The sequence below is a fragment of the Loa loa genome (genome assembly GCF_000183805.2).
Source record: "Loa loa unplaced genomic scaffold supercont3.322, whole genome shotgun sequence".
In the NCBI taxonomy this organism is placed as follows: Eukaryota; Metazoa; Nematoda; class Chromadorea; order Rhabditida; family Onchocercidae; genus Loa; species Loa loa.
Window position 1 is genome coordinate 18,099 of NW_018108502.1, and position 17,814 is coordinate 35,912.

Below are 17,814 nucleotides of genomic sequence, written 5' to 3' on the forward strand. Positions count from 1 at the left end.
CAACCAACGCCAGAATAGAAATTATTGTTAATTGTAAGTTTCTGGAGCAGTCCAGTGAAAGCAAACATAATTTTAAAACAATATATTAGGCTCATTGTTAATTCTGATTATATCCTCAAGTGATCAAAGCATCGAATTTTGCTTTAAAAATCAGCTGAACATACCCTGCCATGAAATTAATTACTGTTTCAGGAACAGGATGTTGCTGCTGATTGCCAGAACTAACAATGACTTGCAATGGTGATATAGTCGAATTAGCAACTGAATCGACTTCTTCAAATACAGCATCGTTATTCGGTATTTTCGTGACTGTCGCTATGGTGAAAGCTTTCTTTGCCATATTCCCCTGCAAAATTTAACGACTGATTCAAATTTAATTATTCATATGTATGCATTTGAATCATTAAAGAAGAAGCTTGCGCAGTATTGTCATATGAAAACACATGCGCTGTTAGCTGCATTTGAGTAAGAAAGATTAATTTAAATGAATCTGGACCTCATTTCGAAAATTTTTGTGGTTAGCAAATAATTTTTATGGTATATTAACCATTGTCAATTAATACCCTAAAACAATTAGTTTGATAGAAAATAAAAAAAAGAATGAGATGAGAAGTCGTAGAAAACAACATTTTTTTAGGAGTAGTCAGATGTCACCTTTAATTACGAAAATTTAGATCAGCTGCTTTCCTTAAGCATTAAAAGGAGAAAAGGAATCAAACATTCATCGCTTAATATGATGAACTGTTGCATCATCATGAATATATCACCATTTCAGTCGTTAAATATCAAAAGAGAAATCAAGAAGTACCTTTTAAGAGGTCTTGAAAGTTTCCCGACAAAAAAGGACAACGAAGGAAGGTATATAGGCCTGTTACCTAAATCAAAACTGATACATCATCAAATTTTTCACACCCCTTGCGTGGAGAAATTCGTTTCAAACAGAAAGTGAATATGGACGATGCCTATGGTACAGAAACTAAGGCCATCACTTAACTACCCGAAATATCGATAAGAAAAGAAATATGATGAGTGAGTTGTGCTGCGCGTTATTTCCTATCTTGGGCCTGTCAGGCATTGAGAGAGTTGTGCTCACCGATCGTTATGGTGCAATTATATGACATCGAAATATCACATACAATAAAAAGGTTCTCCATGTCATAGCACAAACAATACATTATGGTGCAATTATATGACATCGAAATATCACATACAATAAAAAGGTTCTCCATGTCATAGCACAAACAATACACTATTCTTTCATTCATTTTTAGCTTTCATCATTGTACCATTAAAAATTCTAATTTTTTCATATTTCTTGAAACAATTCAGAAGCATTCCTTCAAGGTATTTTATTCATCAATACGTATCTACTATACTTCTTCAACAATTCCCTTGTTCTCTCTCTAAAAGCCATGAAATTCATTAATTACAGCTTTCAATGAATCTTAAAAAATGAATAAATATGGAAGGATTATGAAGCAACTATTAAACAAGAAGTTGATAACGAAAAGATGTAGTGGTGATAGATCTCGATTAGCACTAACTTTTATATACACACAGTAGAGGGAATGGGAAATAGTAAAGTACTATGGTCATGAAATTTATGGGACACAACCAATGCTAACAACAATTTATTCATTCAATCTTTCATCTAACAATTCCTAATTCGATCATTTTGCTAGAGTATGCAAATTTCTCTTCACCTTTCTCTAGTGCACCGATACATCTTAGTTGATTGCTCAGTTGGCTGAGAGAGAGAGAGAGAGAGAGAGAGAAGAGAGAGAGAGAGAGAAGGATAATGCATGAGTGATCAATAAATTTAATTTGTGATAAAAGAATCAAATTATTTCCTTATTATATGGAGACTCTGCTTTTATTCATACTCAATAACACTATTTCAGGAAAAGTGGTCAATGCCAATTTATGCTACTTTTCAATTCTAAGGCATCAAAAGTTTCTTTTCACTCTTAAATCAAAGTGAGGCAAAATTGACAGAAGAATAATCCATGAAAAGGTTTGACAAATACATACATACACTCCTATTTTCAAACTGATTCAGCTAACTAATCAATTATGAAAGAATATGTTTACGACTTTACTACATACATGTTAACCATTTTTTCAATACGAATCGGTTCAATACACTTAACCATTTAATGGTTACTACTATATAATTAGATGTTTACCTCCTTAACTCTTTATGATGTTTCATCTTCGATGCAACAAATCGGTAAGATGTATGTATTGTCACATATAAACTTCATTCACTTCACTCACCGCTTCCAACCTATTACTTTGTTGTTTGCAATAATAAGCATGTAAAGTAAAGTAATGTATTTTATGAAGACTTAAAAGTGATTCGTGAAACCGTGATATATACTAACATCTATTAGCAATGTTTTCCGGAATCCAAAAGGTTTGAAAATGAGCTTCAAAATGTACCGATATTTGTATGCAAGCATCAGTTTCATCTTGATGCAATAGATGCAGTATTCGACGATTCTTCATACTTCCAGATGCTACTGATCGTCCACCGTTACTGGTTCGATTCATCGCCGTTTGTTGTTGTTGTTGACAATAATATAATCTAATACTATCATCCAACTGTTGACGTAAAGCTTGTAAGCGTTTCTGAAGATCTGCCATAACCTGAAATCGGAATCGGAACCATTGTGGAAATAAATCCATTATGATTTTTGTTTCACACATTTTTTTTTTACAAATATAATGAGATAGAATGGATATTCATGCATGAATTACGAGACTTACCTGCTCAAGGAGAATAATAAATGCATATGAATAATAAAATGAATTAAAAGATATTGGATAAAGAAAATGTTATGGAAACACATGACTAATTAGTAAAACAATTAATAATAAGAATCATAAGGAGAGAATGTTTAACATATACTATGTAGTAAGAAATAGTCATCAGTGACAACAGCACAATCTTCACTATAATTTAAGCGAAATGGTTAGAGAAAAGAGAAGCAATGCCCATCATCTCTATGACATAAATGAAACACAGTATGCATAATGCTATCCTACTGTTCGTATATTAATTAGAATCCACATGATGATGATGAATATCTCCAGGCTAGATTCCTATCAAGTTGTTGAAAGAGAGTAAAGCAAATATGCAATTCTCAGAAATGGAGAAGATAATAACGTAATGGAACGTGAAATGATGCCCAGCTCCTCCTCTAACTATTTTCATTCTTTCACATCAATCATTCTTTAAGACAATCACGAAAAAAGGGGAAGAGGATGAAGTTGGAAAAGTAGGTAAGCCAGCTAATTGGTAGAGAATAAAACGGCATCACTAATACAATAGAAAATTCTTTAGGCATTTATGGACATTTTCGGATGGTACTCTCTAACAAACGGTTGTATGTATCGGTAACAATGATTGAAATTGTAGAAACCTGGAGTGGATCTCCTCAGGCAAGTGGACAAAATTAAAGGATGTCATTTAAACAATGACATAAAAGAGCGACGACGTTTGTGAAAAAAGGATAGGAGGAATATTGATAACGCAACAACGGCATCTACAATATTTTTAAGAATGCAATCTGGAACGGTATTCAAGTACTACAATTAACTAACGTGTCCTCGTAACGTTACAACCTGTTCAATGTTTTTATAATTATGGGAAGAGCGATAGTATGCAATGTCTATAGACAATGCAGACAGTGAGAAAGGGCCGGAACATAAAATTTCTTCTTGCAAAAAAAAATATCAATGATCAAGGATGAATATTTGAATGAAAAAAAAATCGGTTACAAAGTTGCGTTATGTTATCGTATCGAAATTTCCACATTTAACAAATACATACATACACTCCTATAATCAAAATGACAATTTATTGCGAAATAAAAGTCAAAAATTGAGGAACAAAAGTCTTACATTATGGGTCATAAATCCAGGACAAAAAGTATCGATTAAAACGGTAACAATGATTTAAAGTAGTATAATGGTTTAGAGATTTCTTCTTTGAGTTTAAAATAAATTTCGCTGATAAAATCAATAAAATAAATGATAATATCAGGCAATCATTACAGTGGATAATTCAAGTTCTAGACTAAATCAGAATCTTAGCAAATTAATATCAACAATCTTCCTTCAACTTGTGCCATATCCGTCAATCGTAACAGTAGTATAGAAAAGAATGCGACATTGAAAAGTAAAACAGATTATAGTTTATGAGAATGAATGCAATGCATTGATTGCTAACACAATGAAAAATGGTCGATGACAAAATGACATTTGTAAATAAACCATTACCTAATTATAAACAACAAAAGACTAAAAGTGAACTACGAATTATAAAAATGACAAGACGAAAAGGACATTCGAGATATATCAACCTCGTGAAATTACTGCAACCACTACACTCACTGATGACATTGCCATCAATACCATTTATATTGTCATGTTACTCTTATTATCAATGCCATTTCGAAATTTAAAAAGTAAGCAGCATCACCTCTCCCATACTACTCCTTCCTTGCTTTCTGTTTTCATTCATCTCAATCTGTCAAATTTTCACACAATTCGTTTTAGCTGATTTGACTGCTGAAAGGATTAGGAAGCGGTCGTGGTAGTGTTTTTGGTGTTTGGTCAAAGAGCAATCTCTCCTACCTGTTTTCCCCCCACCCTGACAGCTGTTTCTCAACCATATTTGAAGCATTTCAGGAAATGATGTTACTCGTGCTATACAGTACGATTATATTAGGGAGCAAATTTTAAAACCGGTGAAACTTGTGACATCACTCTCCTACACTCATAAGTATTGATTGGTTTTAAGAAATTTCGGCATTGATTTCGATGGAAATCTATTCCTTCTACCTTTGGACCTTTTCTTTCTCCCTTCCTCTTCTCCTCTTCACCTCATAATATTTACTTAAATTATCCAATGAAAACTTTCATAACAAATAATACATAAAGAATGATGAAGCTATTTACAAATCATATTGTATCAATTCAAATAGCACCTGACAAAAAACGAAATGATGAAAATATAATTACCGTATAACTAATAACTATGTATGAAAGTAACAAGAAACAGTGCTAGTACCGAAAAAGAAATTGTGTGATAAGTGAAACAAATTATCATATTATCAATTATCATCAACAAATTATCAATTATCATATCCGATAAAAGGAAGAGTAAAAGTTCCATAAAAAGCAGAGTTGTTTAAATGTATTTGTTCAATGAATTTCTCAAAACTTTTATTTAATAAAACAAATATATTTACGTTTAACTAAAAAGGCAAACAGTATTAATAACAAGTAACATTTTCAGTATCATATTTTCTTATAAAAAGCTAAAAATCAATTACTAATATGCTTTTCAAAAATCGCTCCCTTCTCTTTTCTATTTATTTTTGAAAATAATTTCATTAAAAGTGAGACATTATGAAAAATTGTTTTCCAGATTAAAATCACCAAAGATATTGAGCATTTTAAAATTAATTCATTCATTACCGAAATATTACAGTGATTAATATTAAATTCCTCTAATTTCAATGTTAACATTCTTTATAGAACACATTACGTAGGATTCTATACAATATGCGACCTCATTTTTTCAGTTATGTTTTTCTATGTTAAATGCCAAAACCGTTTGCTTCTTCAGTAATTGACAATTTTACAGTTACAAAAATAAATAGCAAAAATAGAGATGATAATGCCTATCAACAAGATGATGATAATGCCTATCATTTTATCAACAAATAACACATCTTCTAACGATGAGAGAAATAAATGAAACTTTCTCTGATAACTCTCTTTTAAAGATTAAATGTTGCGGGCCTAGAACGATGAATATCCTTTGATGAAGATGATTACATGAATTCTTCCAATCATATTTGCCTTTTTAGTAATTAGTCTCAGATTACACCTAAATCTATTTCTAACTATTCCACTAGTAAATAAATTATATCTGAAAAAAGAAATTATTCCAAATACTGAAAAAAAAAAAAGAATGAAAATTATCTGAAGAAGAAGCTTTTATGTTGAAATGGTAAAAGACTATTTAGAGTAAATTTTTGCAAAATTGAAAGGGATTAATTGATAAGAAAAGAATCTTCCTGATAGAATATCTTTCCTTCCTCATGATAATGATTATTTGATTAATTATGATTAAATCTATAATCTATAGCTGAAAATAAGGTTGATTTATGATATGAGCAAAGTAAAAAAAAAAAAATGTTAGATGACACGATGACATACGGCAAATAACATTAATCATCATTGAGAAGGATTTGATAATGCCCCAAACATGATTTTGCACGATCCATAGATGAGAAAGAAAAACAACTACTACCATTTACTTTATCCCAATGGATAAGGCTGCAGATCAGTGTGGTTATAAAGCAAAAAATTGACCAGAGTGGGATGTAAGGAGAAAATGAAAGTACAGCAGCTTCTCTCATTAACGATAGCTCTATCACTACTACTACTACTACTACTACTACTACTCCTTTCCTTTCAAAGGAGTAGTAGTAGTGAGCATAGAAAGCTTTCAAAATTTGATACCTCCCCTCTTTAACCCATCATTTTCGTTTCTTACAGAGGACAGAAGGAGCATGTCAAGTAAATTTATCTTTAGAAATGAGAATTTGATAAACAGGAAAGCTATGATAATGTCATAATTTCTTTAAAGTGGAAAAAAAAAATATTTTGAAATGACAACTCGAGAATTTGTATTCACTTTTGAAATGACAACTCGAGAATTTGTATTCACTTTTGAAATGACAACTCGAGAATTTGATCCATTCAATGGACAAAGAAAGAAGCAGTGAAGGTAAATTGGATATATTTAGAAAATCATGAATGAATCATCCTTTTAAAGATGTGATTTATTCAAGTTTGATGAATCTTCATGTTAAATGTGATTGGAAACAGCTGCAAATAGATAATGGTGACTAAAAAAGGTCCCAATGTTTTGTTCTTCTTTCTCTTTCTTTCTCTCTCTCTCTCTCTCCTCTCTTCCTTCCTTTTTTTTTCCTTCATTTTCTTTTGCCAAATATTTCCACGATCTTTCTTTATTTTTCTAGCATTTAGAAATCTTTAAATATAATTTTTTCTTGTAAACATTTTCCAGAGGCCATATTATAACTTTGACTATCACAACTTGAAATTGTGTTGTTCTTCAAAATCCCTTCCGAAATCAATTTATTTTATTTTTAAAGAACCTTTTTTAATCTTAAGAATTATAGGTTATCTCCGAAGCTCGAATATTTTTTGATCAATTAAGGGGCTAAAGTTAAAGAGTTCAGAGTTCACGAGTAGGTGACAGCATCTCAATTAATGGCATTTTAATAGCAGTAAATTTTCACCAATTTATTTTAGAAAGAGCATGAAATCTGCCCGAAGACGTCTTAATTAATGAATTTCAAAAATGATGTTTTTGAAAATATTCCTGAGAACTAAGTTTTGTTTGCAGTTACAGTTATTTCAAAATCTATTAATTTGCCTAATTACATCCCACGTCCACAACAGCTTTAACATCCTTTTTTAGCCGTATCATTTACAAAATATGTTTATTTTCCCTTTCAAAAATGGAAAATTCACAAAGCTCCTGTCTTTCTCTTTCCTCTAGGTTAATTTAGTGATCTGTTCGGGATTTCACAAATTAATCCAATCCAGTTTAACCAGTTTAATCCAGTTTAACTTTCAATATTTCGTGAATTAGGGAACATGAAAACTGCGGAAATGGAACAGAATCAATGTAGGCAAGATGAGTTCGCTTCTCACTGATTCATATGTCTATTCATTTTTTTTTTTTTTTGAATTTAAAACTGCAACTAAGAAAGTACACATATTCACTGCACCGTTCAAGGAGAATCAAAATTTCGAAATCTTATGAAATGATATTTGTTCACCTTTTTATACATTTTAGTAAACGAATTTTCAAAATTATTTTATTCCTAAAATGCCCAAAACTAATTCTGATGTTTACTTTTTCCCATTTCTTTTATCTTCCACCAAGTCCTGGGTTTAAGATTGGAAGAAAAAGGTTCTAAGGAAGTCTTCCTGAAACATCTGATGAGCTAAATGATGCAATGATAAGTGAAGAGATAGATGAAAAGAAATATCTCCCTTGGACAACCATTCCAGAATTAGAGCGATGACACTTTAAATGGCAGCCCAAAACACTTTAACGGTCGTTATGAGCCTTACAAACGACATCTGTTGGTAATTTTTCTTTTGTCCTTTTTTATTCTCAGTTCTTTTTTCCCACTTTTGCCTCATCAATTTCTCAATATTCGGATAATGAATAAGACCCGAAAATTTCTTAATTCATTTTGGTTTTTTCCAAGCATTATGAAGTCTATGACAAGTTTCAAAACTTTTCATTGGAACCAATTGCCTATAAATAAAATATTCATTCATATAAAGTATTCACAAATCATGAGTAACCTTCTCCTTCATAACTGAATAATTTTGCATTTAAAAAAAAAAAAAAAGAAAAATCTTTTCTCCTTGAATGAATGCTCATGAAAAAAGATCAATAATGCATGAAGGCTATCAAAAGTAGAAAAAATATATCGTGGATGAATAATATTTCTCGCATAAATTTTTTTGCATTTCTCTTTCAGTTTTTTTTGATAATCGTTGATAACAATTACTGATGATTGCAGTAAAACCGACAAAAATTGATTATAATTCTTGCCTAGAATATTACAGTCATTAATAATAATTAATAATAACAATAATAATAACGAATGACAGATTAATGAGGGTGATGAAAATGAAAATAGTTATTAATAATGAGGGGGGATAATTATGAAGAGGGGTAATTATGACGGCAATGATGAAGGTAAGTGGTAATAAGAAATGATGCAGTCGTTGAAATAAATTATTTTCAAAAATTATTCCATATTATTAATTTTGAAAAGGAGAGTAATAATCTTCCGCTCTCGGGAATATTAGGTAGCCTCTGCTGTACTGCATACTACCAAAGATATCATACCGAGGTTATAGCGTTAAATGCTAGTTGTAATAGGGATCCTCTTATGTTTGTTCTAAGATGCATCTTTTAACTAAAACAGAAATTTTTGACCGGTCAAGAAGTGACAATTACTTCAGATATTTTACAAATGGAGACATACGTTCTACTCGTACGTACGCTTTAGATGAAAATGGAAATAGCAGGAGTGAAAGGATGAAATAATGCAAATAATCCTTTTTTTTTTTGGTTATCAAAAGTGATTGTTTTCTCCGGAAGTTAATATCAATTCACAAATTTTTTTAAAATTATCAAAGTAGAGAGATTGAGAGGAGAAAGAGAAAGAGAAATAATGGAAGAGAAACGGGTAGAATAGTCTGGTTACTCTGGGCAAGCACAATTTATCGATAATAAATAAATAGAGCATATTTTTATCGAATTCGAGGAAGAAAACAGAATTGGTCGGTGGTTACTAACAACAAGAGCAGGCAGGGATGAGACGGAACAAGGGCGCAATAAATCAACCATATGTTTCACGGCCTTGGATTCAGTTCACTGACCATTGATCAAGGCCCTGTAATTTAGGATAATATGGAAATGATAAAAAGAAAGAGCGCCATTTGAGATGAAAATGGAAAATTCGAGAATTTTTGGTTAAATAATACATGTATTTCTGGTTAAATTTCTTCATTAAATACATGTATCGTTGTAAACGAATTATAGAACGTTTGCCATTTTGAAAAATCAAATACGATTTAGGCCTATAAGCAAAATAATAATGCTAAATTTTGCCTTCATTTCAAAGGCAAACATTTAAAATTAAATTCTTCAATTTTTAGAAACAACAAATCCAATATGATACCCTTAAAAAGGAGCAATACTAAGAGTAATTCGTTTCAAAATTAAACACGAAAAGTTAGACTATTGTGTAATTATAATTTGTCTTTTCTTATAATCCGAAGGATATTGATGACATTTCCAGTTTTATCAGTCAAGATAATTGATGAGACAGGATTGTTAGCCAGTGAATGTTCATAATAAATATAACACAGTTAATACTGTAATAAAAAAACTATGTATAACAAAGACCATATGTATATCTACATCGAAAATCATTCATCTTCCGTTGAAACTGATAGCAGTATATGTATTCCACACATACACACACACACACACACACACACACGCACACACAGACACAGACACACATACACATACACACACACACACACACCTATAGATATGAACCACGCATGAACTATTGCTGTTATCAAAATGGACATCATATAGAATGGATTTACGATTAAACAAAGAAAGTTTATACGAGAAAAATATATTTTATAATATCGAGAATTTAGGTAATTAGTGTCAAAAGAAAAAAAAGCGATACATATGTAAGCGATAAATATATTTGTTATTCCATCCCTTATAGTACCACATATCACATTGGATGCATTAGAATGGGAAAAAGGGAAGATCATTCTAATAATTATGTATCAATGTCCAGTGCTAATGTCACTTTGCTAATCACAAAAGCGCCCATCAAAGATGAATATTTTCATGCTATTCACTCTAATCGATTCGTTAACTGATCCATTAGTTGATGGATCAGTTAACGAATCGATTAGAGTAAATATTAGATTTGAACTAATTGATCAATTAATTCAATTCATATTTCTCGAATAATTTTTTATTATTCTATTGCATGCTATAGAGCTGCAACCTCTAATACTGGTCTTGACAAGATAATCAACACAAAAACATTTTAAAAATTCTTGACGTTTAGCCAGTTTGTGTAATCATTTGAAGTTCGATGTGGGGTTGTTTGTGGGTTAAGAAGTGCATTTGGAGTTAACGATGTGTATTGATGTATGTGTTTTATCGAGTTAATATAATGTTTTGTACATGTAATACGCTTTAGTTATGTTGTTACAACGTCTTTTGTAATGTTATAAAGGTCATGGCATCATTATTAGGATGTGCATAACCTTTTAAGATATGTTCATGTTTACGAGTAATAGTAATATTAGGTAAGTGATCTTGCTTAGGTCTATCTACAACAGCTGTAGTGTGTACAGTTATGGCCAGTGACAGCGACCTCAATGTTGACCATCTTATTACTCGACTTCTAGAAGGTATGTCATTTTATTTCGATCAACTGAACTGCTCATTTTACCGTTCATTGGTTAATATTACAATTTATGGAAACATTTCGGTACATTGTTTGATATGTTTCGTTTTTTTCCCTTGCTTCATGCACTATGAAAAAGCTCTACCTTGGAAAAACAGGAATTGGTGGTTATTTCAGACATTATTTGACTTTCTTTGTATTCATACTGGTCAGGAAGCTCGTATTTTTTTTCCTTTTTTTTCACTGATGAATTTCCCTATCTATTTTCTTATTTCTATTACAACGATATCGGTTACTAGAGAAAATTCTGCTTCTCAGTGTAAATCTGTGTTATTTTCTTCCACTTATTCGACAGAAGAAATTTGGTTTCTGAGAAGACATAGTAGCTTCAAATGTCAGGAATTTTTGCAAGCTAAACAAAGCTTTACATACAGTGGATCGGAAGACTTGCTTTTTACCAAACACAAATTATTTCCTATTTTTGTATAAAAGCTGAATGATTTGTTGAATTCTGAATAATCAGTATCAGCGAGTATCGCATACTTGTATTTCAGTGCGCGGTTGTCGACCAGGAAAAACTGTTCAGATGTCGGAAAATGAAATAAGGGCACTCTGTCATAAAAGCAGGGAAATCTTTTTGTCACAACCTATTCTTTTGGAGCTCGAAGCGCCTCTCAAAATCTGTGGTTGGTTTTTTTTTTCTTTCATCTATTCTACATTATCAGCTGGTTTGCCGATAAATCTTTAAAATTGCTCAAGTTTCTAAAGGAATTTTGAAATCTGTTTCCGATAACAACTTCAGTTATATATTTTTTACAGGAGATATTCACGGACAGTACAATGACTTGTTACGATTGTTTGAATACGGTGGATTCCCGCCGGAAGCAAATTATCTTTTTCTTGGAGACTACGTTGATCGGGGAAAGCAAAGCTTAGAGGTTTATTGTAACCAAATTTTGTGAATTTACAAATAGCAGTGTTTCCTAAACTTTCATAGTAATTTTTGGAAACTTTTTGTTGTCCTTTCTATTGTTGCAGTCTTTTCTTGTAGATCTATAAATTCTGTTAGTCGTATCAAGAACTTATTCAGACTTGATACTGTTGTTGCATTATTTTCACTAATTGTTTACTGTTCATTATGATTTGTCAAATACCTTACTCTATGAATCTGAATAGTCATCCTTACTGCTGTCACAATAATCTCACTATCACATGCTTAATCATAATTTTTACAGACAATATGCTTACTATTGGCGTATAAGGTGAAATATCCCGAAAATTTCTTCTTGTTACGAGGAAATCACGAATGCGCTAGTATTAATCGTATTTATGGATTTTATGATGAATGTAAGATTTGTCAGTTTCATACTTCGAATACTTCAGTAACTTTAAGATGGAACTTCAGTATGATAATTAAATTATGATGAATTATAGGCAAACGTCGCTTTTCGATAAAGCTATGGAAAACATTCACTGATTGTTTTAATTGCCTTCCAATAGCTGCTCTCATAGATGAAAAGATTTTCTGTTGTCATGGAGGACTTTCCCCTGATTTACAAAATATGGAACAAATCCGGCGAATAATGCGACCAACAGATGTTCCCGACACTGGTGCTGCTTGTTCACTTTTGATCCCTTCGGTTTTCCTGCAATTATCATTTTCGCCTATTATTAATTTACTTTTTAGTTTTGAAGGACTCAAAAATGAACTTACCGAATTTCAGATTTTTCATTAGTCACTGAAATACAATTAGAAGTTTCTATTGCAGGTCTTCTTTGTGATTTGTTGTGGTCTGATCCGGACAAAGATGTGCAAGGTTGGGGTGAAAACGACCGAGGAGTATCTTTTACATTCGGTCCTGATGTTGTAGCAAAATTTTTAAATCGCCACGATTTAGATTTAATATGTCGGGCACATCAGGTAATTAGAATTATTTTTATTTCGGAACTTTTATTTCATTACCGTTTTAAGTTCAATTTCACAAAAATTAAAGGCAATAATTTTTACATTGACTGTTTTATTTATATGTAGGGAACACAGCAACCACCCTCTCAAAATCTTTGTTCTCTTATCTTGTATTGGGGAACATATTTCTTTAATAGAATTAGAGCTGTGAAAGTTCAAGTGCTGTATTTTCTTATTGCCGACACGCCATCAAACTGACTCACATAAGGAAGACATAGTGAAATTTATCTTTAGACGAAATCTGCGTTCTCTTAGCTTTTCTGATAAGAGTGGCTCGTTCTTATTTGATGCTTCCACAACAGAAAATTCTAGATGACAAGTGGGAGTAATCTGTGAAAGACTTTTTCTTCTAAATATATTTTTTGGACAAATTTTTCCTACTTTGGCTACTCATTTGCTTTTTTAAAAGTTATTTTGAGTGATCCATTTTTCTGGTCAAAGCATACACTCTTTAAAATTCATTAAAAAAAGCTGTATTTTTGAGGTAGTAGAAGACGGTTACGAGTTTTTCGCCAAACGACAACTTGTAACATTATTTTCGGCTCCAAACTATTGTGGTGAGTTCGATAATGCAGGTGGTATGATGAGCGTTGACGAAACATTGATGTGCTCTTTCCAGGTTTGTTTTTAAAGCATTAAAATTCTGATGATTTGTTGATGTACGAGTTAGTTGTCAAGATTCTCTCGTTTTATTTCTGTATTGTTTGCCCATAATTTAGAATTTCCCCTCACATATTTTATGCACTGGAAGAAAGAAGTCCAAAGAGTAAATGTATAGTGTTGTAAATGCATAGTTTTTTCTATTACAACTAGAGTTTCTCTACATAATCTGTTTCTTCATGTATACAAATATATGTGCATTAATGCAGTCCTTCCTCCACATTATATTTAAAGAACTATTACAACAATTTTAAGATATTATCAACACAATAATCAAGTGGCGTCAGCAGTGGCGTGCAGAATAGTTAGGTTAGATTATGATTCCTTGTCGGGGTCATATTAAGACGATTTGTGCAGTAATGTTATACTATAGTCTTTTCAAATCCAACCTGCAGTCGATCAAAATTACTTATCCTAAACAACGGGTTGCATCAAAATAGCTTCGAAACAAAAAGATTGTACTGATTGATATGTACCTAAAGAAATTAATTATTCAGAAAAAGTGTAATATGCAGTAATCGTAGGTGTTGTTTTCGAAGTTATTTACTTACTATTGACAGTTATTCATGATGAAAACTTATTTATACGTCCTATGCAGATACTTTCTTCCTATTTCATCTTGGATCCACCATTCGTAGTATTTTTCTGGAATTCAACATACTATCAATTATGACCGTTCCTCATACATTTTTTTATAACTTCGCTATCTTACTACTTTCGTTTATCAAGCCTTAGTTTTATATTTTGGAGATCTAGATGATTCATCTGAATTCCTTTCCTTGTTTGCTTTGATTTGTCCATGCTTCAGATCTTGAAGCCATCTGAAAAAAAGGCCAAATATCAATATGCTGGACTGAACAGTGGTCGTCCGATCACATCACCGCAACGAGCAGCTGGTCCAACAAGTGGTGGAATTCAAAAAAAGAAGTAGTTGAGGATGCGACGTATCAGTGTATGTCCTTATCTTCCATCGTTTTTCCGACTTCACTTTTTCCCATCATTTATTTTCTCCGCCTTGATAACTTTCGTTTTTATGATTAGAAAATGCACACTGAGCATTTTCCCAAAAAAAATTTCTTGGTGAAAGTATTTCTAGACGGTTCAATCCATTATTTCATCTCCTATGCAAATTATTCACTTGTCCTTAAATAATGATTTGTAGTCCCAGCTGCTTCATGACTTTCATTGCTTTAGCATAAGTTCTTATTAAATCAGAAATTGTCAAATCAAAGGGAAGAAAAACTAAACGCTTTTTCTATCATGTGAAAAATAAGGTTAAAACTTCAAAAATACTAGCAAATAAACGGCAGACTAGTGATGCCATAAAAACTGATGTGACTTTTGGTTTTGTTTTCTTACCAGTTATTCATTTGTACCTCTATGTTGTAGTGCGTGATTTCTTACACCGTGATAGCGTAACATATCATTCAGTAAACTTACTGTAGAAGGCGCAATAGATATAAAATGGAAAGTGAAGTTTCGAATCGCGAGCGTCTACACTTTTGAGAAAAAGAATAACGGGCGAAAACCAGCTGAGTTTTATAAAACTTTCCGTGAGAAAACATGTTTTGGAAAAGTGGTTTTCGTCACAGATTAACAACTTCAGGTAAAAGTTTTCATGAAGAATGTTGTTTTATATAATGTCTGCTAAAGAACTGAAACAGTAGATCGCTTCGTCTTCTGTAGTTCATATCTGGAAAAGATTATTTCCGTCGCTTCATCCTGCTACTTCATTTTCTAGCACTTTTGTTTATTTTGTGGCTGAGACGAAGCAGTTTTGTCGTTCTCGGTGGAGCATTATTTAGATGTGAATTAATGTACTTTTTCTTCGTCAGCCAGGAAGGGAATAAAGTCTATTTCGTATGATTGGTTGATTCATTTGTATTTGTTTGATTTGGAAACTTTGGTTTAAGGATTACTTCAGTTTTTGAATTTTTGCTAACCTGAAGGAGATTGCAAACTGTTAAATAGTCCATGGTTTCCCGCACTAAAAACTTGCTCCGACTTCCACAAGCAGTTGTACCATAGACGTGCAACTGAAATTTACTACCTAATTAAGTGCTTAAGGGGAGGAGGGGGAGGGGGTGCTAGTGTCTATCAAAGTATCACCCTTGTTTTACGCAGGGTTTTCCAACACGATTTTGTATCGCTTGCAAACGCAATTTGCAAAATATTTTTCAAATATATATATTTTAATGTCGAATGAGCAAAAGATCAATAAATATCAATTATTTATGGCATTCATCTGATGCAATATTGTAAGTGATGCTGCAGTAAGTGAGGCATTTATGATAATTTTTAATGTGATTCTAAAATTGTGTTCTATGTATAATAAAATTAAAAAAAAAAAAAAATATGAAGAAAAGAAGTTACCGGTATACTGCAGTACACTTGAAAGGATAATGAATTATACTTCTGCTAATATAGAAACACCAAAAATGAGAATAGTGTTTGCAACAAGTCTGATTTAATTCTTTAGTTCTTAAGTCCTAGATCGAGCAAGTCCCGAGGATTCCGAAGCTTGTATTCTTTGCTGCAGCAGGGTCTGACTCATTCTCTATTATTTGCCGGTTGTTCTGGTAAAATGCTGGAAAGTTACACTAATAGAAAAACTGATACTTTTAAAGAAAAGACAAGTCAAAGTTGGGTGAGAGTTTTATTTTTTTTTGTAAAAAACTTTCCAAAAAGAATTGGACCTCATTCAAAATATTCCTCTCCCACTAGTCACTGGTTTTTGTTTAGTATTTTTAAAAAAAAGAAACGCATGAAAGCGAGAGTAAACTATAAAACTATTAGGATGGAAAATTCAAGTTTTTAAATTGAACCTACTAAAGTATAACTGTTGGGATTAACATTGCAACAGCAAGAATGTAAAATGGTAATTGCGGTAAGAAATTGAGAGACAGCGGGAAAAGCGTATGGAATATTATGGCAGCTATCAAGTTACTGAATGCTTCCGTTACAGCAAACAACGTAAACATGGAACCTAAATTCGAGATTCGATGAGTGATTAGCAAACTTTAAGAAGTTTCGTAAAAAATAATATACCGAATAGATAGTCTTTATTTGCTCGCTCTCTATTCGGTTATTAAGACGTGGAATGACATTTTACAAAATGAGCACCTCAAACCCCGAATATGTAAAATCCCTACTACTAATGCAGCTGTAAAAAATATGGAAATTGGACAGACAGTACATACCATGATTTCTAGTCGGTATCATGTTAGCCGAGATCGCCCTCATGCCAGAAGCGGCAAAACGTGAAAATGAATCGAAAAACACCACTGAAAAAAGTGCGAATTAGTTTTTATCAAATTCCTGAACTTTAAGTCCTCCCAGTGAAAAAAGTCATTCGAAAACCATGTCGTTTAATCATTCCTTAGAAGGATGGATGAACAATGAATTAGCATAGCTCCATCAGAGTGGCAGTATATATTTAAGTGACTAACTGGTGCAAATTTCTGATGATAAACTAATGCGAGGAAATAACTGGAATACCTAACTCCCTTATCATGAAATCTACTGTAACTGGAATTTGTGGTAAGGAGATCTTATTCTCCAAAAACTCTACATTCCAATAATTAAACTGTATATTGTATTCGAGAAAATAGAAGATATCATCTAACATAAAAAGGTAGATGGTGTACTCCACGTAACGGCAAGCCACAGTCTACCCAACGCTCTTGAAATCACTCCAATAAGAGAAAGCGTTCGATCGGTGAAATTATATGTTCGTAATAATGGATAAACAAATAGTACCTATAAAATCACTATAACATGAAAACTAATGATAAGACTGAAACAGTGACCGTAAGTTGATTAAAACTGACGTTGGATACGATAAACGAAAGCTTTCTACGGTACGTAACTTATCACACTAAAATAATTTGTGTTTAAAACAATCTGTAGTTACATTTAACATTGCGAGTCCTTGCGTAGGTCCTTTAAGGAATCCGTACAATCCAGCATCCCAACCAAACCGAAATTTCAGGTAGTAGAATGAAATGTGAGTTGAACCTAAAAACACCAAAGATTACTTTTAAAGATTCCGAAATTTTTTCTCGAAGTCCTGTTTACTTCCACTTTTTTTTTTTTTTTTTT

The 17,814-nt window shown here is 32.2% G+C and overlaps 3 protein-coding genes across 3 annotated transcripts in view; 1 reads left to right on the top strand and 2 right to left on the bottom strand.

Annotated features, from left to right (window-relative positions):
* The window catches only part of LOAG_18458 (hypothetical protein), a 6,134-nt gene extending 3,479 nt beyond the window's left edge, over positions 1-2,655 (bottom strand). The window contains exons 1-2 of the mRNA XM_020451118.1: positions 2,443-2,655; positions 165-346 (exon numbers count right to left, since the gene is read on the bottom strand). Of these exons, the coding sequence (XP_020305124.1) occupies positions 165-346; positions 2,443-2,646 (386 nt within the window). The 5' untranslated portion in view covers positions 2,647-2,655. The remainder of the gene's footprint in view (positions 1-164; positions 347-2,442) is intronic.
* Positions 2,656-10,736: 8,081 nt separating this feature from the next.
* Positions 10,737-15,575, top strand: LOAG_06374 (serine/threonine-protein phosphatase PP1-alpha). The gene is made up of 9 exons (XM_020447132.1): positions 10,737-10,825; positions 11,005-11,091; positions 11,642-11,773; positions 11,907-12,025; positions 12,323-12,434; positions 12,522-12,698; positions 12,857-13,008; positions 13,538-13,672; positions 14,522-15,575. Exons 2-9 carry the CDS (start codon positions 11,037-11,039, stop codon positions 14,642-14,644), a joined length of 1,005 nt encoding a protein of 334 aa, XP_020302605.1. The 5' UTR covers positions 10,737-10,825; positions 11,005-11,036; the 3' UTR covers positions 14,645-15,575.
* Positions 15,576-16,541: 966 nt separating this feature from the next.
* The window catches only part of LOAG_18459 (hypothetical protein), a gene marked incomplete at its 3' end in the record, with an annotated part of 5,258 nt that continues 3,985 nt past the window's right edge, over positions 16,542-17,814 (bottom strand). The window contains exons 7-10 of the mRNA XM_020451119.1: positions 17,627-17,730; positions 17,340-17,472; positions 16,914-16,997; positions 16,542-16,699 (exon numbers count right to left, since the gene is read on the bottom strand). Coding sequence (XP_020305125.1) covers positions 16,542-16,699; positions 16,914-16,997; positions 17,340-17,472; positions 17,627-17,730 — 479 coding nt within the window. The remainder of the gene's footprint in view (positions 16,700-16,913; positions 16,998-17,339; positions 17,473-17,626; positions 17,731-17,814) is intronic.